The sequence below is a fragment of the Somniosus microcephalus genome, chromosome 2, assembly GCF_052327205.1.
Source record: "Somniosus microcephalus isolate GS21.2 chromosome 2, FLI_Smic_1.0, whole genome shotgun sequence".
Taxonomy (NCBI): Eukaryota; Metazoa; Chordata; class Chondrichthyes; order Squaliformes; family Somniosidae; genus Somniosus; species Somniosus microcephalus.
In genome coordinates, this window is record NC_140988.1 from 254,623,161 (window position 1) to 254,648,832 (window position 25,672).

General features: G+C 46.8%; 1 protein-coding gene across 3 annotated transcripts in view; it reads right to left on the bottom strand.

Annotated features, from left to right (window-relative positions):
- The window catches only part of fam149a (family with sequence similarity 149 member A), a 213,866-nt gene that overhangs the window by 38,257 nt on the left and 149,937 nt on the right, over positions 1 to 25,672 (bottom strand). For all 3 annotated transcript variants that reach the window (XM_085970968.1, XM_085970959.1, XM_085970951.1), the window contains exons 8-10: positions 25,405 to 25,562; positions 18,380 to 18,483; positions 1,185 to 1,409 (exon numbers count right to left, since the gene is read on the bottom strand). In XM_085970968.1, coding sequence (XP_085827094.1) covers positions 1,185 to 1,409; positions 18,380 to 18,483; positions 25,405 to 25,562 — 487 coding nt within the window. The remainder of the gene's footprint in view (positions 1 to 1,184; positions 1,410 to 18,379; positions 18,484 to 25,404; positions 25,563 to 25,672) is intronic.

Sequence of the window (25,672 nt, forward strand, 5' to 3'; positions counted from 1 at the left end):
ATTCTTGTCTCCCCACTCCAGAACTTGGCCACATGACCAGTGTATTATTGAGGGAGTGCTGTTTCATTAGAGGTGCCATTTTTCACATGAGATGTGAAGCCAAGATCCAGTCTGCTTGCCCAGGTGGACCTAAAAGTTTCTACTTTTCGAGGAGCCTCCTGGTGTTCTGGCCAACAATTGCCTCTCAATTAACACCATCAACAGATTTACCTGATCATTCATTCATTTGTTGTTTGTGGGACCTTACAGTGTGAAAATTGGATTGCTGCAAAGTAACAGTACTTCAAATGTAACATTTTGGATGTGATGAGGTGCTCTATAAATGCTTGTTCTTTCTTCGCACATAAAACTTCCAGTAATCAATCATAGGTTGTCTCTTTATAAACTTAGCCACCAGGAATTTCCTTGGGGGTTCTCCTGGTTAGCTACCGTAACTTTACAAGAAGATCGACGGAAACCCCGGATAGTCCGCATAAATGCGGTTATAGCATGCAATCAGGAGAACCCCTAAAGGAAGCTCCTGATAAAGTATCACAAATATGTGTGAACATCAGTGCATGAAAAACAGAGGGCACACTGGCATTCACTAGCCACACAGATGACACAAAACAGAAAAAAATTCCAACACAGATCTAAAACAATGATATTGGCCTGGATTTTGCGGTCAGTGGCGAAGGAATAGCGCTCACTGCTGACCTCAAGAAAAGCTGCCCACAAAGATTTAGCTGGCTCTAGAGCATAGATTTCCTCTATTCTGACGTCACTTTAAATTTGGTGCCATCTTTAGGGGATCTATGGTGTCCAGCAACAGGACAGGCAGCAGACAGGCTAATCAGCCAATCAGAGTGAAGAATTCTCAAAGCTATCAAAGCACGAAATAAAAAAGCAGGGATATCATTCACATTTAAATCATTGTACAGAAAGCAAAATAAAGATTGGGACATACACATGGAATTAATGGAGAAGCTTAAATATCATAAAACAATCTTCTAAAAAAAAAAGTAAATATTTTTTTTAATCTGCAATTTTTCATTCTTTTCTGCGGAAATGAGACTCCACATTTGTAAAATTAGTGTTTGAGGGCCAGAGAGGTTGTTCAGCAGTATTTATGAGTTAGTACATCGTTAAAAACTCAGTTACTCCTGAATTAAAGCATTACTGAAAATGTAAAAAATGCCACTCACAGTTTAGTTCCCCTAAGAATCTCATCACTGTAGACATTGGCGGCCTTCGACTTTAACAGCTCTGAACCAAGTGATGGAAGCTTACGTTGTGTAGCTGTCTTTCTTGAAGATGCCTGCATGATGCGGGATGCTGAGAGAACACTGTGATCTGTAGTCCGTCCTAGGCGATTTCTTATCGTGGACAAAATACTGGAGCCTGTAAGCTGTTTTTCATCCTGGTCACACCTTTAGGTGGGAAAATAAAAATATTTACGGATCATATCTGATAGATGACCATTGCCAGCTCCTACAGGGCCTGTAAATTAATATCATAAGAAAACCCAGAGTGAGAACGTATCATCGAGTCCCTTGTGCCAACTCCATCCAAAATACGATTGATTTTTCTATCATGAATTTTCCTCCCATACCACCTTTTGATTCCTTATTTTAGGGAACATTAATCTGCTTCCTTTAGCCTCTCCTGAAAAAAAATACCAAGCAGTGATTTAGAAGGAACAGTAAGTAGTGCTGATGAGATCAGGCTGTTGCAAAGGAACAGAGACAGATTCAGTCAGTGGGTAGAACTATGGCAGATGGAGTTTAATGTGGGTAAGTGTGAGGTCATTCACTTTGAACCAAAGAAAGTTAAATCAGAGTATTTGTTTAATGGTTAGAAACTAGGAACTGTAGGGGTGCAATAAGATTTGGGAGTCCAAATACACAAATCATTTAAAGCTAGTAGACAGGTACAAAAAACTATAAAAATGGCTAATGGAATATTGGCCTTTATCTCAAGGGGGGGCTGGGAGACAAATGGGAGGAAGTTATGCTTCAGACCCCACCTGGAGTACTGCGTTCAGTTTTGGGCATCACTCTGCAGGAAGGATATATTGGCCTTGGAGGGGGTGCCATGGAGATACGCCTGAATCATACTGAGGCTTAGAGGATTAAGTTATGAGGACAGATTGCAAAAACTTGGCTTGTATTCCCGCGAGCATAAAAAATTAGGGGTGATCTGATCGAGATGTTTAAAATGTTAAAAGGATTCGATAGGATAGATACAGAGAAACTATTTCCTCTGATGGGGGAATCAAGAACTCCTACTCCTGTTCCTATGTTATTAAATATCTCTATAAGCCTCAACCCCACTTCTCAACCTTATCTTTTTTATTCATTCTCGGGATATGGGCATCACTGGCAAGACCTAGTTGACCTGAGAAGGTGATGATGGGCCTTCTTCTTGAACCGCTGCATGTAGCAGTTTGATATAACTGAGTGGCTTGCTAGGCCACTTCAGAGGACAGTTATATATCAACCACATTTTTGTGGGACTGGAGTTACATATAGGACAAACCACGTAAGGACAGCAAGTTTCTTTCACTAAAGGATATTAGTAAACCAGTTGGATTTTTACAACAATCTGATAGTCCCACGGTCACCTTTTTATTAATACCAGCTTTTTATTTCCAGAATTCAAATTCTCACACTGCCATGGTGGGATTTGAACTCGTATTCCCTAGGTTATGGGCTGGATTTTGCCAGTGCTCAGAGGGCGGGTTTGGAGGCGGGTCAAAGGCTAAGATCATTTTGATTGGTGCCGGGTTGCGATCCCGCCGTCAACCCGCCTCCAAACAATTTTCCCAAGTGTCGGGTCCCCAATTTGCGAATGGACCCGACACTTGGCGGCGGGAAGATTAAAGGCAATTACCTGCCTATTAACAGGTAGTTGCCAGTAGTTGACAGCCTATTTTTGAATTTTGCCACTTCTGGCTCGGGTTTCCCGACGTCCGGACACCACGCCAGTTAAGTGTGGCGTGTTGTGAGTCTGCTGTAATGTTTCTGGATTGATGACAGCTGCAGAACTGGTGTGAAGGATTCAATGTTGCACATGGTGAGTCTCAGAGGAAAGAAAATGTTGGGAACTGCATTTTTAATACATTTACACTTTTCTTTAGGTTACAAGTTTTTAAATCCATGTCCAGTGCCACCTCATTGGGAGAACCTCTCTCACCAGTGACAGATCGCTTCTGCCACCTCACCTGCAGCTGCCATCTATTCCAGCCTATGGAGGGAGTCATTGGAGAGCCTGAGTGCAAGAGTTCACCTTTGTGCAGTGATTGTCAGTGTTTTCAGCACCTCAATGCTGTCAAACACTGAGAAATCAACTGTCAAAATAAAATTGTGCGTGGTCCCTTTGAGGAAACCAGCAGATGACGCGTCATCAAATGACGTCATCTGACCCACTTTCTCTTAATTGGCCGGCAAGCCCGCAGGGCGGGCTAAACAAGGCCAATCAAGGCAAAATCACGTCTGTGGGCCGGATGCAGCTGGAAGCCGGAAACCGCCTGAGCCGCACCCAACCCACCTCCATTAATAAAATCACGGCCTGTGGGTCCAGGCCTCTGGATTACTAGTCTAGTAATAGAGCCGATACATTATGTACTCAATATCAGGTAAAGGTATCAATTGACCTCTAATTCGCTACCTTCCCAGAGTATGTCCACTATCCTGTGGGGAAAATAAATGGTTTTTTAAAATAATCTCTAACCTGGCTTGAGGCTTGTGAATTTGTACTTACGTCTGTACTGTGCCATAATAATAAGAACATAAGAACATAAGAAATAGGAGCAGGAGTAGGCCAATCGGCCCCTCGAGCCTGTTCCGCCATTCAATAAGATCATGGCTGATCTGATCCTAACCGCCAATCTACTATCACAGAACCATCTCCTGAATCTAACAGAATTAGACACACGAAATAGCAGCAGGATCAGGCTACACGGCCCCTGGGCCCGCTCCGCTACCCACAGGGCCATGTCCGATCCGAACCTAGACTCATGTCCAAATTCCTGCCCGCTCCCCGTAACCCTTAATTCCCTTTACTGCATTGTTTGTCAAGAGCTTTTCATGGATTTTCCAGTTCACGAGATTCTCTCATTATAATCCAGCACTGAAATGTGCCACAGCCACTCAGGACATTTCCAGCATCACCACTGACATCAGTTGATTGTTTAACTATACTTTCCTCCTACTAAAACTATAACCCTTGTAACCGACATTCCCACAGTTCTTGGAGGAACACATCAACATATTGCATACACAGAGAGGGTAGAGTGACCTCATCTTTAAAAATATTGTGAAATTTAAGGTGACTGTTAAATCTGTGAGTTGTTCAAGTAATTAATACTCAGACTTAATCAGTAACAATAAAACAGGTCTTTACTGGTTGGAGGTAGGGACTATACGTAGGTCTTTACTTCATGCCCACAGGCGGGAACTGAGGGGAGATCAGTACCCACAGTACTATTTATACCCCTATGGCCAGGAGTGGTACTGCGTATCACTACGCCCAACAAGTAGTGCAGTCCTGTCCATAGGTTCAAAGTAGCACACATATTACATACACAACATTCCTCCCTTCCTAGCTTTACAGTCATCTCCCCATTTAACATAACGTAATAACATATATACATATATAACTTCAGGTTTACATAACAGAATAACATAGATACATAGATAACTTCATGTCAAAACAGATCACAGATTCAGTCTCTGCGGAAAACAGTTCACAGATTCAATCTCTGTGGTGGAGTCGGTTCACGTTGCTGGAGTGACTCATTCAATAGTCCTTCCATGGATTTAACAGTTTGAACTTCCGAACTGAATTGGCTCCATTCGGAGGGACCACGTGTGTGATCTGGTAGAGGTAATAATGGTTCAGATGGGTCATCTTCTGTTTCGACTTTTCCTTTTCTGCTTCTTGGAGACTCTCTGGGCTCCACTGTCAGCTGCCAGCTGCATGCGCAGTTCCTCCTTCTCTCCCTCCTTTTTCCGTAGTAGAGCCACCTTCTCCCGATGTTCCGTAGACTTTCGGTGCTCCTCCATGATTTCTGTATGGTGGGAGTCGAAGTTACAAGTTGGGCAGGACAGGACATAGTAATATTCGGTGTCGTCCTGATCTAGGCCAGCGAGAGGGTCTTCTATTTCCTCCATACCCAGCTGGGCGTTAGCCAGCTTTTGTTCCAAGTCCAGACATCTTTCCTGAAGAGACTTCTTCATGCGTACCTCTTCATCCAGCTTTTTCTGGGCTTTCAGCAAGTCGTTTACTAATGACCTCATTTGAGATTTTACTACTTCAACTTCTTTTGGAGATTGATTGATCGGACTATTCAATCCCTCTACCGGAGCAGCTGTTTCAGCGGTCTGTTGTTCTACGTTGACGTGAGTCAGCGTACTTTTGGCATCCAAGGGCTGCTCTGTTGCAGTCATCTCAGTCTGTGTTGCCACCTCAGCTCTTCCAATAACCTTTGAGAGCTCCGAACCCCTTTCGTTTGAATATTGAAGTTCGTGTTCAAGTTTTTCCCATTTCAGAGTCCTGTCCTTCAGCATATGCAGGAGTTGGCTGACCGTTAACTCCTCTGACATCAGACGTTTTGTGTGCTCCTGCTCCATTTTCTCCATCAGCTGCTTCTGTTGTCTTTCCAGATTCTCCAACTCTATATCAAAGAACTCTTTCGTTGCATTCAACTCTTGCTCACAACGGCGAAGCATTTGTTCTAATTGCTGTTGTAGTTTGAAATGGAGTTGAGTTCGAGCCCGGTGTCCTTCAGAAATGGGCACATCAGTAGACTTGCCAGACTCAGAATCCACAGTTAAACTATGTTGTTGTTGCTCAGTGGAATTCTGTGCTGAAACTTTGTCTTTTGCACCTGAGTTGGGCTTACCATCATCCGTTCCAGAGTCTGGGCCGACTATCTTCACCGAGTTCTCACTCGTTATTGTTTGTAGGAAATGCCAGTCCATATTCATTTTCCTAATCCACTCCCGTCCTAGTAGTGGAGAACCTCCTTCAGATATCACATATAAGTCCATTATTTGACTGTCTTCGCCCTTGTGGACCACTGCAACCTCTATTTTCCCGATGGGGTACACTCTTTGCCCCGTGTATGTTTTCAATATAATCCCCGTATCCTGTAGGGGAATATGTTGGAATAACTTTCCGTAATCTTTCTTATTTATGACCGTCAATGCCGATCCAGTGTCCAATTCCAGTTTTACTTGGACTCCTTCTATCTGAAGAGTGACCCAAATTGTCTGGAGGTCTGCACCCTTACCAGCGTTGAGTACTCTTAAGCTAGCCAGTTCATTACAGCTTAAGCTAGCCAGTTCATTACTGCTAGCGTCTGAATCGGACTCCTGTTCGGTCACCTTGTGTACCTTTGCGTATTTTCCTTGCGGTGACTTCTTGTTGCTGGTCTTCTTCCCTGACCTGCATACTCTAGCTATATGTCCAAGCCTACCACAAGTTCTACATTCTTGGTTTTTAAACCAACACTGGTTCTGATCATGCGTTGTCTTTCCACAACGATAACATTTGCCAGAACTCACACCCAATTTGTGTGCACTGAGCTCCGGTGACCGTAGCTGCATTACTGCCGTGCCTCTCGCTGCGGCTTCGTGTGCTGCTGCCATAGTGACCGCCTTCTCAAGCGTCAGCTCATTCTCCTCGAGCAGTCGCTTTTGTGTATCCTGTTTAAATAAACCACACACAAATTTGTCTCGAAGTGCCCCTGTCAGTCCCGTTCCAAACTGGCAATATTTCGCTAATTTACGCAATTCCAGCAAATAATCAGCATTGCTTTCATGCTGTAGCTGCCTTCTGTCATAAAATTTAAATCGTTCCGCTAGCATCAGCGGCGTGGGGTTTAGATGATCTTTCAGGACAGTAACAATCTCATCGAACGTCTTATCCGCCGGTTCATCTGGTGATAACAGGTGTTTCAATTGCCCGTATGTCTTCGCACCCATTAAATTTAATAATGTTAGAGCTTTATCTTGGTCACGAATTTTATTGGCCTTACAATAATTTTTTACTCTTTCAACATATATGGCCCAATCTTCGAGGTCACTATCAAAGGTGCTAATATTCCCATGTTTAGGCATTGTAGATTTGCAATTTCTCAGATTTTTTTTTTTTTTTTTACTGCTATCCAAGATGGCGGCTTCCTGCTCTTGCCGTCGTCCTCCGCCCACAAAATGGCGGTTTTCCCGCGCTTGGCGGTCTTCACCCGTCCCCCAACGCCGTCTCCCTTCAGCCCCCGAGTGCGGCCCTTATCTTCGCCGCGATCGCCCGAGTGCGGCCCTTATCAGCGGATGCGATCGCTGGATCGCGAAGCGGCTCTCGGCTCTTATCAGGAGATGCGATCGCTCTGTTGAAACGCCTCCCGCTCGAAGCGGCTCTCGCGCCCTATTCCTCCAGCTCCCCCAGCCCCGTTCGTGCGGCCAACGCGGTCGACTGCCTGTCGCGTCGCTGCCCGGCTCAGACAACGGCTTACCCACCACCAAGCTGGAGAAGAAGCTGACGGTCGCCGATGGAGGCTCCGAGGTCAGGATGTCTTCCAGTGGGGTGGAGAGGGTGGAAACCTCTCTGCAACGTCCTGGCTGTGGACGAAGCTGCCGTGGAGTGACTGCCGCAGGGTCCGAATCAGACTCGTCGCCAGTGTTAAATCTGTGAGTTGTTCAAGTAATTAATACTCAGACTTAATCAGTAACAATAAAACAGGTCTTTACTGGTTGGAGGTAGGGACTATACGTAGGTCTTTACTTCATGCCCACAGGCGGGAACTGAGGGGAGATCAGTACCCACAGTACTATTTATACCCCTATGGCCAGGAGTGGTACTGCGTATCACTACGCCCAACAAGTAGTGCAGTCCTGTCCATAGGTTCAAAGTAGCACACATATTACATACACAACAGTGACAGAGTGACATTGTTAGTCAGAATTACAAAGCACAAACTAATTTAAGACTGAGCCCACATGATTTATTTGTCATACAGAACTATTTATGGCCCTCAGGGAAACAAGCATTTAGTTGTAGCTGCAACAAAATGTGCACACTGCCATTTTGTTTGGGGTTGGTAAAATATATGTGGAAAAAGGGTGCTGAACCCTTTCTTTGGACAAAAAGAGAAATACGGCCCACAGTTTAACAGTTGCTAAATATGGCTCAGTGAAACAATGCTCCTTTTCAACAAAAATGTTCAATGTCCTTTTATCACAGATTTTAACAACCCTCAAATAAAATGGTCTGTCCTGCTGGCTGGGCTTTTGAGATATGGCTATGTGGCATTTATTAAAAATACACTGATCTTATTGGGCCAGCTGTGCGAGAAGGGGGATGGCATACAAACTGACTCAAGGAGCAGGTGGCAATGCATCATAGGCCAGATCACTTAAGGGTCCACTACAGTAAATACCTGGGAGGAGTTTGAAAAAAATCATTATGGCTTGAAAAAGAACACTAAAATAAGGCAGGAATATCACTCTATCTTAATTTATCGATGAAACACACAAATGGGAAATGAAATTATGTTATGTTAAATAAATTTAAAAATATTCACTATTGCCAAAAAGCATACTGCTCCACTGTTACATTGTTTTTTTTCTAACCTTCTCACTCCAGATTATTTCAGCTCCCATGTCTTAAAACACTCATAGATGTATCCTGTCTCTCTATACCTTCAAGAGTGTGTATGAAATCCCAGCTGTCCAGCCTCTGGCCCCCCATTCACCATGACATTTCTGCAGCTACTGATCTGCTCAACCACACCCTCACCACCATCTTTGATGCCCTAGTCCCTATTAAAACAATTACCCTCTCTCACCCTGGCCATTCCCCCTGGTATGGCTCTCATCTCCACTCCCTTAAGTCCAAGGGACGCAGACTTGAACGGATATGTCAGACAACTGGTTTAGCCATTCACCGCCAGATCTGGCTGGACCACATAAAGCATTATCGGGTCCTGCTCTCGTCTGCCAAAATTGCTCACTATTCCAGAATCATTCCAAATGCAAAGATAAACCTCAGCTTCTATTCTCCACTGCTAACCATCTTCTTAAACCCTCTCCCCTGTCTCCTCCACCCTCACCTCTGACAAGTGTGAGGAGCTATGGACTTCTTTGTTTCTAAGATTGAGACCATCCGTTCAGCTGCCTCTGCCACTTCCCTTCCTTCCCCTAGCCCACCGGGCCAAACTTCCTCTAAGGATCCTCCTGCCCTAGCCCTGAACCCATATATTTTTCCAGTTTCTCTCCGATCTCCCCTCATGACCTCTCCATGCTCATCTTGTCCATGAGACCCACTTCCTGCTCCCTCGACCCTATTCCCACTAAACTGCTGACCACCCAACTTCCTTTTCTGGCTCCCACGTTAGTTGACATTGTTAACGGTTCTCTCTCCTCAGGTACTGTCCCCCTCTCCCTCAAATCTGCCGTCATCACCCCTCTCCTCAAAAAAAACAATTCTTGACCCTTCTGTCCTTGCAAACTACAGCCCCATCTCCAACCTCCCTTTCCTCTCTAAAGTCCTTGAATGCGTTGTCACCTCCCAAATCCGTGCCCATCTTTCCCACAACTCCATGTTTGAATCCCTCCAATCAGGTTTCCACCCTTGCCACAGTACCGAAACGGCTCTCATCAAAGTCACAAATGATATCCTTTGTGACTATGACAAAGGTAAACTATCCCTCCTCGTCCTTCTTGACTTGTCTGCAGTCTTTGACACGGTTGACCACTCCATTCTTCTCCAACGCCTCTCCACCATCGTCCAGTTGGGTTGGACTGCACTTGCCTAGTTCCATTCTTATCTATCTAATCTAGCCAGAGAATCACCTGCAACAGCTTCTCTTCCCACTCCCACATCGTTAACTCTGGTGTCCTCCAAGGATCTATCCTTGGCCCCCTCCTATTTCTCATCTACATGTTGCCCCTTGGCGAAATCATCCAAAACCAGGGTCAGTTTCCACATGTACGCTGACGACACCCAGCTCTACCTCACTACCACTTCTCTCGACCCCTCCACGGTCTCTAAATTGTCAGACTGCTTGTCCGACATACAGTTCTGGATGAGCAGAACATTTTCTCCAATTAAATATTGGGAAGACCAAAGCCATTATTTTCGGTCCCCGCCACCAACTCCGTTCCCTAGCCACTGACTCCATCCCTCTCCCTAACATCTGTCTGAGGCTGAACCACACTGTTCACAACCTTGGTGTCATAATTGACCCTGAAATGAGCTTCCGACCACATATCCACAGCATAACTAAGACCGCCTATTTCCACCTTCATAACATAGCCCATCTCCGCCCTTGCCTCAGCTTATCCGTTGCTAAAACCCTCATCCATGCCTTTGTTACCTCTAGACTTGACTATTTCAACGCACTCCTGGCTGGCCTCCCACATTCTACTCTACGTAATCTTGAGGTGATCCAAAACTCGGCTGCCCATGTCGTAACTCACACCAAGTCCCGTTCACCCATCACCCCTGTGCTCGCTGACCTACATTGGCTCCCGGTTAAGCAACGCCTCGATTTCAAAATTCTCATCCTTGTTTTCAAATCCCTCCATGGCCTCGCTCCTCCCTATCTCTGTAATCTCCTTCAGCCCCACAACCACGCCCCCCCCCCCCCCCGAGATATCTGCGCTCCTCAAATTCTGCCATCTTGAGCATCCTTGATTATAATCGCTCAACCTTTGGTGGCTGTGCCTTCTGTTGCCTAGGTCCTAAGCTCTGGAATTCCCTGCCTAAACCTCTCCGCCTATCTACCTCTCTTTTCCCCTTTAACACGCTCCTTAAAATCTTCCTCTATGACCAAGCTTTTGGTCACCTGCCCTAATTGCTCCTTATGTGGCTCGATGTCAAATTTTTGGCTTATAATACGTATGTGAAGCGCCTTGGGACGTTTACTACGTTAAAGGCGCTATATAAATACAAGTTGTTGTTGTTGGTGGGTGTGTGTGCATCATTGCCTTGAAATCCACATATCTTTTGGTAACGGGCCCGGGAAATGAAGAACAAACCCTGTCTGGTGATTGCTTTTGGCTACTGGATTTATCCTATGCAATAAGATCGAACTCAAGTCTTAGAAAGTGGTAAAGCATCACATCCAACTAAGTAATAAACCAATCACAACTCAAGAACTAAGTTAATCCTTTGTAAATAGCTTTAAATTAATAAGCAATATGTTTCCTAGAATTTTGTGTCACTGTGGGAGCCTACTTAAGATCCTTGAAAATTCAAACTAATTTTTCTCTATTCACGATTTTCAAACTGATTGGTTCCTTCTCAGAGATTTGCAAGCAAGCTATCTTGTTTTGAAAAGATCAGCTCTTTTTATATCCTAGAATAGAGTTACTGGGACTTACTGGGCTAGATTTTCAGTATCGGCAGTTTTGGGGCGCTAACCTTAGCGCCCGCCCGAAGTTAGCGCCCGCCCCAAAGTAGCGCCCCATTGCCGGGAATTCAGTGGCTTCGCCCTAAGAGGTTGGTGGAGCGCTAAAAGAGGCGTTCCACTACTATCTTTAGGCGCTAAGCCGGCGGTCCAGAGGGATAGCGCCCAGGCGGGGCGCAGCGCGGGTGCGGTCATTTTTGGACTGACAGCAGACCCCGTGGCGCCGACCAGCTCTTAAAGGGGGAAGGGACGAATTGGTCTGCTGCCACGCCCTGCACACTGCAGCCTTGCAAAGAGGCCTCAGCACTGCTGCTCAGCCCCAGGGAGTCATGGCAACGCCAGAGAAGGCCCGTCAGCGTGCCCTGCGCTTCTCAGAGGGTGATCTGGACATAATGGTCACAGCTCTGGAGGTGAGGCGCAAGATCTTGTTCCCAGAGAGTGGGAGGAATCCAACCCACCACGACTACACCAAAGCCTGGAAGCAGATCGCCCAGAGGGTGACGTTCACCGGCGATGCCCCCAGGACCCACAAACAATGTCGTAAAAAATACAACGACCTGACCAGGATTGTCAAGGTGAGTAGCCTTTCCAGTCTCCTCCTCATTCTTGCATGTACACCTGACATGATGGGCAAAGGGAGCTGAAAGTCCTATTGGCCAGCCCTCAGCCAGTAGCATTGGGACAGTCATGAGCATCAATTGGCCATTCGGCACTCTACACTCTGGCCAAGCTATTCCACCATGGGAGGCTGTGCACACTACATCAGGGCTTCACTCTGGCCAAGCTATTCCACCATGGGAGGCTGTGCACACTACATCAGGGCTTCACTCTGGCCAAGCTATTCCACCATGGGAGGCAGTGCACACTACATCAGGGCTACACTGCGCACTTACAGCCCGTCCTTTCTCTTGCAGGCTAAAGTAGCCTTTAATCGCCAGGCCCGTGCCAGGGGTGGCCGCGCCAAGCTGCAGAAGCTCACTCGGCTGGAGGAGCGCGTGTCTGTGCTCATGGGAGCCCGTGTGATCGTCCCCACAGCGTGCGGAGTATCCGACCCTCCACTGCCCGGCAATGGTAAGGACCTCGCCTTTTGGCCCTCTCGCGTCGCACTGGCCCATCCGAGCTACCTCCTTTGCCACTGTCCCACCAATGCGCTGAATGCCACCAGTCCTAACTCCCTCGCTGACGCCGTCTCCTCACTCTGAAGCTACTCTTGTGCATTCCTGCTTTCAGCTGGTGACGACCAGGACCCTGAAGCTGCCAGTGACAGCACCTCCGAGCAGGAGGAGGAGGAGGAGCAAGCCGGACCATCGGGGGAACAGTCACGTCCCGCAGGAGAGGAGGAAATGCTTGACACCTCCTCACTGGACGAGTGCCTGGAGGAACTGTCGCAGGGCAATGCAGCTTCTGGGACCAGTGGCGTCCAGCCACCCAGGAGCCGTGCGTGTGGCCCGCGGCCTTCCCCCCAAAGGGGGGAAGGATCAGAGGGGAGTGTTGCTGATCGGCACACTCGCCGCCACCAACGTGGCAAGGGTCCCTTAGTTCGGCCCCCTCCTCCCCAGCGGGAGAGTCGCGACTCCAGTCCGGACACCTTCACCTCGGAGGAGGTGCGGAAGCTGGATAAGATGGCCGAGGATTCGGACCGGCGCCACACGGAGCTCTTGAGCGTGGTGGGGCGCATGCCTGAGGCCATCGAGTCGCTGGCGACCAGTGTGCGCGAGTTCGGGGCAGCAACTGCCACAAGTGGCCGCATGCTGACTGATGCCGTCAAGACCCTGGCGGATGTGATGCGCGCGCACACCAGGACAACAGGGGCACTCACTGCTGCCACACGCGCTGTCTCAGGCAGGCATCGCCAGGGCAGCCGCCGCGCTGGACCATCCCAGCAAGCCGCCCCTCGGCTGATTGTTGCGGATCCTGCAGTGCGGGCCCGGCCGAGTGCCACCGCGCCACAGCACCAGCCAGCGCATCCCAGATGCCAGCTGGCCCACATTGCGCAATCCGTCGCCGCCATTCCCCCACTGGGGCGTCAAGGGCAAGCGGCTGCAGCTGATGGTGGCCAGGCTCAGGTGCGCCACTCAGCAGACGGCCCCTCGAGGCCCAAACGCCGTGTAGGCCGCCCCCCAGCGGCATCTGGCGGAAGGGCATCTGAGCCTCAGGCACCTTCCCCCAGCCTCGCAGCAGCCACTGGGCAGAGCTTGCGAAGGAGCAGCAGGCCGGGCAGGGGAGGCAAAAGGCTGGGCAAGGTCTCGCCCTCGCGGGCCACTCAGTAGAGGGTGTGGCCAGCTTTCCTTTTATATGGCGGTGGCCATCTTTATTTTGCCCATGGTTGTGTTGTTGGAGGGCTTATTTTTTGCGTTAGGCCGACGTTGAGGCCCGGTTTGAAGAAAGGTGGAGTGACTCCTCCCCAGTTTGTGGGAGTGAGTCGTTTGTTGGGCTTTTTGTGGGGCCCGTTTATTGTTTTTGGGGATTCATGTGGGAAGGGCTTTTCATTTTTGTGTAATAAAAAATTATCTTTATTCATGCAGTCTCCATGGTTGTTCTTCTTAGTGTTTGTTGGCTTCGCCGGCTGAGGGTTTGCGGAGCGGCTGCATTCATCTTCCCTCATGGCCCCTGGCCATTCCCTGACAGGGGGCTTAGAAGTACTGTGTAATAAGGTGGCGTCGTGCGGCCCTTGGCCCTGGTCGCTCCCTCCTGGGAACGTACTCCTGCTCCTCCTCCTCCTCCTCCTCCTCATGCTCCTCCTGCTCCTCCTCCTGAGGTGCTGGTCCAACGTCAGGTGGCAGTGCCTGAGTCCTGCGGATAGCCAGGTTGTGTAGCATGCAGCAAACCACCACAAATTGGGAGACCCGGTCCGGCGAATACTGGAGAGCTCCTCCGGAGCGATCAAGGCAGCGGAACCGCTGCTTGAGGACCCCAATAGTTAGCTCGATGATGTTGCGGGTGGTTTGATGGCTCTCGTTGTAGGCCTCTTCAGCAGCGGTCCTGGGCGCGCGGAGCGGGGTCATGAGCCAGGTGCACAAAGGATAGCCTTTGTCCCCGAGTAGCCATCCTCTTGGGGGAGGCTGTGCCTGGAACATGTCATGCACAGTACTCTGCCGCAGGATAAAGGCATCGTGGCTGCTGCCTGGGAAGCTGGCATTGACTGCCATGATGCGCTGCTTGTGGTCACAGACCAGCTGCACATTCAGAGAATGGTAGCCCTTCCTGTTGCGATACTGCTCGCCATGCTCCAGAGGGGCCCGCAAAGCCACATGCGTACAGTCAATGGCGCCCTGCACCAAGGGGAATTCCCCGAGTCTGGAAAATCCCAATGCGCGCTGATGCTGGCTCTCCAGGGCCATGGGGAAGGAGATGAATTGGCTTCTCCTTCTGAACAGTGCTTCGGTCACCTGGCGGATGCAGCGATGCGCGCCGTACTGGGAGATGTTTGCTATGTCCCCAGCAGCGTATTGGAAGGAGCCGGTGGCATAGAAGTTCAATGCCACCGTCACCTTCACTTCCACCGACAGAGACGTCCTGCACCTGAGCTTTGGCCGCAGATCTCGGCGAAGCAGGTGGCAGATCTCTGCAATCACCTCCTTTCGGAATCGGAGCCTTTTAACACATCGCGCGGCACTCATGTTTAGGTAGGAGCGCTGCTGGCGGTATAGCCTGACTGGGTAAGGCCTACGTGGCCGACGCCTGTAGCCCCCTCTGCCTCTAGCCAGGGCTGCCCCTCTCACAATGCGTCTGCGAGCCCTACGGACATGGAGCTGCAGCTCCGCGTTGGCACCCCATGCAACCCCCATCAAATCCTGGCAAACACTCAAATTTCCAAAAGGCCACTTGCAGCGCTCTGGCCTGAGTCCAAAAATACCTGAGCTCTTGCTGCTTGAAACCAGTTAGCTATCCTCCTTGTTGTGTCTCCAGAAATGCGTTGCACAAGAGTGTTTTCTGAAAAAAGGCTGGCCTTTATACTGGAGAGCACGTCCCCTTTAATTTGCGCCCCCCGGGGCCCGCGCTGGTTGTGTTGCGTTCCTTTTTCCAAACGCTCCGGCCGCCAGCCGCACAATGGGGCGGTCCAACTGAAGTTTGGAATCGGGGCGCACAAAGGGCGTTGCACGAGGATGTGACGTCATTTTCTGCGCGCGCATCCGGGCGGGCGCTAAACTTTGCGCCGGCGCTAACGGGCAACTTAATTTGGGGCGGGGCGCAAACTGCGCTGCGCACGGGCGCTACACGCATAGCGCCCGAAAATCACTTCTCTTAAGGCGCTAACTGCTGGCGCTATCAACTGAAAATCTAGCCCACTAGATTTTAAATATCTCACTCAAATTTAAAAAGGAACCATCAGTCTTTTACTGATTTATCAACATGCAGTGCAGTGCTATGGAGTGATAGGACAAAAAATTTTCTTTGTGATGCTTTTCATGAATCCTTTGGGGGAAAAATTCGGTATTGATCATTTTGAGCCGCTAACATCACCTGGGCGCTAATTAGTGCCAGCAACTGCAAAATTGAGTTTTAGCACCCCAAGAGAGAAGTGGATAAATCAAGCGCTCCACTTCCTTCTTAGGGCGTTAACGTCGGAGAGCGGAGCGGAGACTTCAGCAGTGCTGCACACTGGGCCGTGCAGCGCTGCCGCGTTCAAAGGCTCCTTCCCTCCCTTAAAGGGAAGGGCCATTGCTGCAGGCTCTGCAGTTTAAAAAGTACCTACCTGGACCACCAAGGCAGCTGCAATCAGCCCAGCACTCAAGCAGAGTGCCAGACTGCTCGATCGCAGGCAGGAAACTGCAAAAAAATCTAAAAGAGGAAAGGTAAGTTTTTTTTTCACTTACCTCGGTCACCTCGCCTTTAATTATCGTCCCTGAAGCGGCCGGCTGCCCGATGCACACCTCCTACAGCTGTTGGTGTTTTCGACCGGCGCTGCTGCAGGGGGCGGAAGTCATTTTCGGGTCCGGGGCGCTACCGGGGCAATGCGCATGGTGATGACGTCATGATCTCCGGGTGAAGGAGAATGGGGTGCAACGCCGTAGTGCCTCCGAAAAACTACTGCCGAATATGGCGGGAGTCGATGTCAGCGTTGCGCCCGGTCGCAGCAGCGCTGCACGGCCCAGTGTGCAGCGCTGCTGAAGTCTCCGCCCCGCTCTCCGACGTTAACGCCCTAAGAAGGAAGTGGAGCACTTGATTTATCCACTTCCCTCTTGGAGTGCTAAAACTCAATTTTGCAGTTGCTGGTGCTAATTAGCTCCAAGGCAATGTTAGCGCCCCAAAATGATCGATACAGAATTTTTCCCCCAAAGGATACATCAAAAGCATCACAGAGAAAAAGTTTGGTCCTACCACTCCATAGCACTGCACTGCATGTTGATAAATCAGTAAAGGACTGATGGTTCCTTTTTAAATTTGAGTGAGATATTTAAAATCTATTAAGTCCCAGTAACTCTATTCTCGGATATAAAAAGAGCTGATCTTTTCAAAGATCAGTGGTGGGGAAATTATTGGAAAAAATTCTGAGGGACAGAATTAGTCTCCACTTGGAGAGGCAAGGATTAATCAAGGATAGTCAGCATGGCTTTGTCAGGGGGAGATCATGTCTAACCAATTTGATTGAATTTTTCAAGGGGGTGACTAGGTGTGTGGATGAGGGTAGTACAGTTGATGGAGTCTACATGGACTTCAGTAAGGCTTTTGACAAAGTTCCGCATGGGAGACTGGTCAAGAAGGTAAGAGCCCATGGGATCCAGGGCAATTTGGCACATTGGATCCAAAATTGGCTTAGTGGCAGGAGGCAGAGGGTGATGGTCGAAGGTTGTTTTTGTGACTGGAAGCCTGCGTCCAGTGGTGTACTGCAGGGATCGGTACTGGGTCCTTTGCTGTTTGTAGTGTACATTAATGTTTTAGATATGAATGTAGATGGTATGGTCAGTAAGTTCGCAGAGGATACAAAAATTGGTGGAGCGGTAAATAGTGAGGAGGGAAGCCTCAGGCTACAGGACGATATAGACGGGTTGGTCAGATGGGCAGAACAGTGGCAAATGGAATTTAACCCTGAAAAGAGTGAGGTAATGCATTTTGGAAGGACTAACAAGGCAAGGGAATACACAATGAATGGTAGGACCCTAGGAAGGACAGAGGATCAGAGGGACCTTGGTGTGCATGTACATAGATCCCTGAAGGCAGCAAGACAGGTAGATAAGGTGGTTAAAAAGGCATATGAGATACTTGCCTTCATTAGCTGAGGCATAGAATATAAGAGCAGGGAGGTTATGATGGAGCTGTACAAAACACTAGTTAGGCCACAGCTGGAATACTGTGTGCAGTTCTGGTCGGCACACTATAGGAAGGATGTGATTGCATTGGAGAGGGTGCAGTGGAGATTCACCAGGATGTTACCTGGGCTGGAGCGCTTCAGCTATGAAGAGAGACTGGACAGGCTTGGGTTGTTTTCCTTAGAGCAGAAAGGGCTGCGGGGGGGGACCTGATTGCGTGTACAAAATTATGAGGGGCATAGATAGGGTAGATAGAAAGGAACTTTTCCCCTTAGTGGAGGAGTCAATAACCAGGGGGCATAGTTTCAAGGTAAGGGGCAGGAGGTTTAGAGGGGATTTGAGGAAAATCTTTTTCACCCAGAGGATGGTTGGAATCTGGAACTCACTGCCTGAAAGGGTGGTAGAGGCAGGAACCCTCACAACATTCAAGAAGCATTTAGATGAGCACTTAAAACGCCATAGCATACAAGGCTATGGACCAAGTGCTGGAAAATGGGATTAGAATAGATAGGGCTTGATGGCCGGCGCGGACACGATGGGCCAAAGGGCCTCTTTCTGTGCTGTATAACTCTATGACTAAAACCATTGGCGCCTCATTAGCGCCCCCTGGGGGTGCTAATGGGAGACGCAGAGGCACCCAATTTCACCCCCAATATTTATTAATGTTTACTTACAATAGTTTTCACACCACAAACTACAAATTTCTGTTTGTAATGATTGTTACTGTATTACTCACTGTGCTTTGTCAGGCAATCCTGCATGTCTCTGCTGAAGTGGTTTGGCTTGAATTGTCATAACACCATTTAAATCATTACGATAAGCGCTTGACATGCGATGAGCCTACAAGTTATGACAGAAGAGTGCACACAACGTAACTAGTCAATGTGACTGGCACTGATTTACTCAGTTTATTAATAGCCAAGTTTTAACAAGAGAATTGTGTCGCATGACAACATGGATGGCAGTTAATGACAACAAAACATGTTTAGCTATTATACCTTTTGTCATTAAATCTCTCCTGCCTTCCACCCTATCACAGACCTTCCCTTTTGTTCTTTCCTCCCCTCCCCTTCTTCCCTGCCCCTGCACTTGCTTAAAATCTGTTACATCTCTAACATTTTCTAGTTCTGACGAAAGGTCGACCTGAAACGTTAACTCTGTTTCTCTCCACAGATGCTGCCTGACCTGCTGAGTATTTACAGCATTTTCTGTTTTTATTTTATGTTTAGCTATTAATCTACTTTAAAATAACAAATGTTTTCTCCTGAGTTTTTGAACTGACTGTCAATCATCTGTTCCTTATTTAGTAATCCAGTTTTATTGTTATATACTTGGTCTTTCCTCTCCTGTTTGTCTAAAGCTCTAAAAAAAAGTAATATTAGGATCTATCCACTGTATTTAGAAGAAAGTTGTTTCTCTTCCTTCAGTTTTTGAATTTTTTTCTTCTTGAAAATGTGCAGTTAATAGGATCGTCAAATCAAATCCAAGGTTTGAAATGCTGGGACTCATAGCAGTAGATAAAAGAGTTTAGGTAAGAACAGAAAAGAGTGGATTCAAGACTACTCTACAAAAAGGGACAATAGGCTCAAGCTCCATGAGGAAAAGTGAACAAAGGTTTAGATTTAACTACTTTACACAGAGGTTGCATGATATGGATGGGGTGTTTGTTATTGGGCCTGAAATTCCGTTCCCTACGGGTGAGTACGCACTGTGCACTCACCCGTAGGGCCAATGGAAGTGCCAGTTTCATGCATGCACTGCGCATGCGCTGGAAACTGGAACTTCCGTTCTCTTGAAGAAAGGGTTCGAAGGTCAACCGCGTGCACCGGAGAGGCAGTGCGTACGCATCGAACTTCCACTTTTTTCTCCGTTTTTTTCAGTGCGGGTAAGTCCCTAGCAGCTGCGCATGGAAAAGCAAGGCCTGCTTTTAACAAGGTAAGAGGTGAAGTAAGTAAAATTAAAACATTTTTTCTACAGGTTTATCATTTTAAAATACTTTAAAGAAAGGTAAGTTTATTTTTGGCCCCGTTAAAAACTTTAATTATTTTTTTCAAAAATTTAAATTTTTGTTTAAAATAGTTAATTTATGCAATTTATAGTTATTTTTAAAATGTGATTTAAAAAAAATGTATTTGAAGTTTTACTTAGGTTTTAAGGGGCTGATCTTTATTCATAGATTTGACAGGTCTTCCTGTCGAATCTATGAATGGAGATTCCCTGCTCCGATTGGCTCCTCATGGCCCACATGATCCCAGGGACGCTGCAAACTAGCTCCGCCCCTGGGATACGCGTACCCTGCACACCAGCAGCTGGAGCAGGCACAGCAATGGAATTCAGCGCGGGCCCAGAGCATAGCGGTAGGTGCGCTTCTTAAGTGCAGGTCGGGGGCTTGCGCCCGCGGGAAGCCTCCAGCTGGAATTTCTGGCCCATTAAGTTTAGTCAGTAACAAACTAGAAAAGACTTCCCATCCTGTTTCTTGTAAGGATTCCATTTCTTTCTCTCCGTTTCTCCTCTGTTGCATCTGTTCTGAAGATGCAACCTTTCACACCAGAGCTTCTGAAATGTTCTCCTTTTTCCTCAGCCGAGGATTCCCCTCCACCATGGTAAGCAGGGTCCTTGACCGTGTCCATCCAATTTCCTGCATTTCCACACTTCTCCTCCCTCCCAGAACCATGATAGGGTTCCCCCTTGACCTTCTCTTGGATCCCACAAAAATGTGTTCTGAGGCAAGGTCATCGACCTGAAACATTAACCCTACCTTATACTCTGCACAGATGCTGTCTGCTCAACTGAGTGTTTCCAGCATTTTCTGCTTTTATTTCAGATTTCCAGCTTCTGAAGTATTTTGCTTTTTGATTTAGAGAAACATTTCTAGTTGGTCAACAGTAGAAAAGTCACAACAGCAAGTGTATGGCACATAAGGGGCATAACTTCACAAAGCAGGTTCTGCCCACCCACCAAGGAAGGATTTGAAGGAAATTCACTGCATATTATTTCTTTGTTAACCAGAGCACTGGTCACCAGCCACTGGACACAGAAGGCACTTGGAGGAAGAGATTTATGCTATCTTTAGCTTCTCTTTGTTTCTTGTTATGTATCTAGTTTATTATCTGATTCTCAGCTTCCCCCTTTATCTCAGAAGCTATCGCATCATACACAATATTTTTTGAGCCACTTTATGAAGTGGTTCTTGTAAGGTATAGAAAATCCATTTAGTTTAGTCTTTCCTCAAAGAACTGCAATAATTTGAGATATAGCCTTTCTCTCATAAACCTTGATTGGCATGGAATTATTGGAGGCAATTTTAAACTGCCAGCCATCTATCTTTCACCTAAAAACGGGCGTCCAGCAATTTAAAATTAGGCGAGGCACTTCGGCCATCCCTTGGAAGTGTCTCTCTTTGGATACCTAAGGCCTGTCTTATGCAATTGTCAGGTGATCCTGTAAATAGGCGAGCAGGCCACCCACCTGAAACAGGCGGGAGAATGCTTAAATATGCAAATCAGAGTCCTACGTTGGTTGTAAAGGGACTGCTGGAGGCCACTCAATAAACAATAAAAACAATCTAGGAAATGTTCAATGTTAGTGGGAGGTCTCCCCGAACAAAAAATCCACCCACTGTAGGCCGAGAGGACTGGAGGACAGTTAACGTAGTACCATTATTCAAGAAGGGTAGTAGGGATAAACCAGGGAATTACAGGCCAGTAAGCCGAACATCAGTGGTAGGGAAATTATTGGAAAAAATTCTGAGGGACAGAATTAGTCTCCACTTGGAGAGGCAAGGATTAATCAAGGATAGTCAGCATGGCTTTGTCAGGGGGAGATCATGTCTAACCAATTTGATTGAATTTTTCGAGGGGGTGACTAGGTGTGTGGGTGAGGGTAGTGCAGTTGATGTAGTCTACATGGACTTCAGTAAGGCTTTTGACAAAGTCCCACATGGGAGACTGGTCAAGAAGGTAAGAGCCCATGGGATCCAGGGCAATTTGGCACATTGGATCCAAAATTGACTTAGTGGCAGGAGGCAGAGGGTGATGGTCGAAGGTTGTTTTTGTGACTGGAAGCCTGTGTCCAGTGGTGTACCGCAGGGATTGGTGCTGGGTCCTTTGCTGTTTGTAGTGTACATTAATGATTTAGATATGAATGTAGGAGGTATGATCAGTAAGTTCGCAGATGACACGAAAATTGGTGGAGTGGTAAATAGTGAGGAGGGAAGCCTCAGGCTACAGGACGATATAGATGGATTGGTTAGATGGGTAGAACAGTGGCAAATGGAATTTAACCCTGAAAAGTGTGAGGTGATGCATTTTGGTAGGACTAACAAGGCAAGGGAATACACAATGAATGGTAGGGCCCTAGGAAGGACAGAGGATCAGAGGGACCTTAGTGTGCATATACATAGATCCCCTGAAGACAGCAGGACAGGTAGATAAGGTGGTTAAAAAGGCATATGGGATACTTGCCTTCATTAGCCGAGGCATAGAATATAAGAGCAGGGAGGTTTTGATGGAGCTGTACAAAACGCTAGTTAGGCCACAGCTGGAATACTGTGTGCAGTTCTGGTCGCCACACTATAGGAAGGATGTGATTGCATTGGAGAGGCTGCAGAGGAGATTCACCAGGATGTTACCTGGGCTGGAGCGCTTCAGCTATGAAGAGAGACTGGACAGGCTGGGGTTGTTTTCCTTAGAACAGAGAAGACTGAGGGGGGTCTGATTTAGGTGTACAAAATTATGAGGGGCATAGATAGGGTGGATAGAAAGGAACTTTTCCCCTTAGTAGAGGCGTCAATAACCAGGGGGCATAGTTTCAAGGTAAGGGGCAGGAGGTTTAGAGGGGATTTGAGGAAAAACTTTTTCACCCAGAGGGTGGTTGGAATCTGGAGCTCACTGCCTGAAAGGGTGGTAGAGGCAGGAACCCTCACAACATTCAAGAAGCATTTAGATGAGCACTTGAAACACCATAGTATACAAGGCTACGGACCAAGCGCTGGAAATTGGGATTAGAATAGACAGGGCTTGATGGCCGGCGCGGACACGATGGGCCGAAGGGCCTCTTTCTGTGCTGTATAACTCTATGACTCCATTTGAGCCTTCCCGCCACCGCCCTCACCCCCATTCCCAGTTTCCCAGATTGCCTCCCTCCCTTGCCACAACCTGCCGATGGCTGATTTCCTGCCTTCCCAAAACCGGCAAACTGCAGTCAGCTCATGAGCATCAAAGTTACTCGGGTCTGATACTGGCATGAATGGGCTTCTTGGAAATTGCTCCCATTGTCTTGTTAAAATTGCTTGAACTACTTCCTTTATGGTGTGGAGATGCCGGAGTTGGACTGGGGTGGACAAATGTAAGAAGTCACACAACACCAGGTTATAGTCCAACAGCTTTATTTGACTGAAGAAGGAGCAGCGCTCCGAAAGCTTGTGATTTCAAATAAAGCTGTTGGACTATAACCTGGTGTTGTGTGACTTCTTACATACTTCCTTTATGATAGAGAACAATGTTTTGTTACTGTATCTTACACTGTGAGCATATCTTCCAGGTCTATAATTCCCAGGATAATGCTTCTAACCTGTGTGCTTTTTTAAATTGGAATGCCAGCATCTTTCCAACCATTGGATGCTTCCCGTTTTTTAATGAGCTGAAAAATATTTTGGTTTTAATTTCCACTATTTCTCTCTTGCCTGAAGTACTTGCAGCCGCTGCCCATCTGCTCTTGTTTGCTTCTGAATATTCAAACACTCCAGTAATTTTGTTCCTAATCCCCATTTGCTCGTATACATCAGATACATCTCATACCGCTCCAATTACGGGAAAGGACATTTACTGACAACTGCTTAAAAATGCTAATGTCTGCATTATTGTTTTCCTCTCCCACTTCTCTTATTTCAAGAGGCCCACTTGTTCTTAAGTACTTTGGTAGCTAGAGATACTCACTATCTCCACCTAATACCCAAGCGATTTATTTTGTTCCACTTCTGTTTTTACATCCTTAGTTATCAATTTGCTAGCTTTTAATTACTGCCTAGAATTGTTGTTGGTGGAATCGTATAATGGGTTCATAGGACATCCCTATGTCCATTATTTTAACACAGGTTAAATGGGTGAAGCCTGCCACTAAAAGAGCAGACACCTGTCATATAAACAGGTTCATCTGATAATATCTCCCACTGCAATTTCTAGGCCATGTTTTCTAATTCTTTGCAGGAATAAGTAAGGGCATGTGCAGCGAGTCAGATGTTCAGAGCATTACATTTCACTGTGAAATCTCCTGTTTAACATCTAAGCATGGCCCTTCCTTTACATAGTGGCAGGTTCTCGCATTGGGAAATATGGTATGAGGCTGGTGTTAAATCTCCATCCAGATCTGATGTTGACCAAAAGAACAAAATTAAACTGTCTCTGAGGGGAGAGAGTGCACTTCAAATCAGACAAATGGAAACTTCTGCGAATTTTGACATTGTTTGGTTTAGAGATTTTTAAACATGGGATAGGTTTCGAATTGTGTCACATAGCAAGCTGATTGGGAAAAAAATGTCCAAGGATTGGCATAATTTGCTGGGGCTTCAGACAGGGCTGGGGAACTGAACTTAGCTTGGATGATTCTCAATCAAAATGGAAACACATTTGTAAATTCTCACATGAGGTTGACCAAGGTTTCTTCTAGGTTTCTTCTAGCAAACACAAACTTTCATCATAGTCACCAGATTCTATTGTTTCATACTGAAAGGGCAGAACTACACCAGAAACTTATGTCAATGAAGAATATAACATGAATTCATTTTCACTCTCACCAGCCATTGTTCCATTTGCATTATTTGGCCAGGTGCAGCATATGTCAATAATGTCAATGTGGGCCCTCACCATGGGCAATTTTATCAGCAATAATAGTAAGGAAGATCACAAATCCATTTAAACACAAAACAGAGTATTTTGTTCTGTTTGGTACCATTTAGTGAAAAACTACATGAATATAAAACTGTGCTAAATTTTAGGCTTAGGCTCTCTTTGTAGGCTTAATTTTCATAATGTAGTTAAAGTTGGCTTTTCATTAAACTAGCAACATGAACCACTTGAATCCAGATTAAATCCTAACAAGGCAAATTCAGATTTTCTGGATTCTAGTTTTCTGAAGTTGTTGACTTAACTGACTCCATAGATGCCAGCTGTATTCCAGTACCTTGCCCAAGTGCTATTTTCACAAAGGAGTCTAGACAGTGAATGTCAGCAAACTATTTCACCCAGAGCATCATCACAACCGAGCTTAATCCTGTGTTTGCCTGACGGCCACACAGACCCACTTTCCAGCAGGAGTCTCCTGGTCATGATCAGGAGTAAAAACCCTGGATAACTACTCTCTTTCCTAGCTGAGGGGTGCTGAGGCCAATCATAATGCCCCCAATGGCCAGAGACCAGATCATCCGGCAAAGACTGGGATTGAATTTGGGACTTTCCTGGTCTTGTATCAATCAGTTTCATGGTGGATAAACAAACTTACCAACTAAATCATCAAGGGGAGCCTGAGGTTTTAGTACAGTTTTATATAAGCTCATAATTACCTCTTGGCTCTGATATTCCATACCTCTTAAGTCCTGTAAACTTCCTAAGACAACTCTGATAGCCAAATAGCAATATGCATAAAATGAGATTCACGTTGCAATTAAAATCTGTCATACATTTACCATGCAATTTAAAAGACAGTTTTGCAATTGTTTAAGGATCACAGCTACAAATATAAGCATATTACAGACTGGCATTGTACCTGAGAATGGATGAAGGATGTACCTAATGCCAAGATCCGTGTCTCAGAGCCTCTTGATGGTGGAACGCTATAGTTTGTTACGATGATTCGAGAGTCACTGATATGAGGGAGTTTGCTTATTATTGCACTCTGCATGTTCGCTGTCTGCTTATCCTCATCTGGAGCCAGCATAGGAGATGAAAAGAAACGCAACAGTTACCCAGTGCACTGTGTGGGAGAAAAGGAAGCAGCGTCCAACTTCGCAAAGATTGAATTGTGTCAGACAATG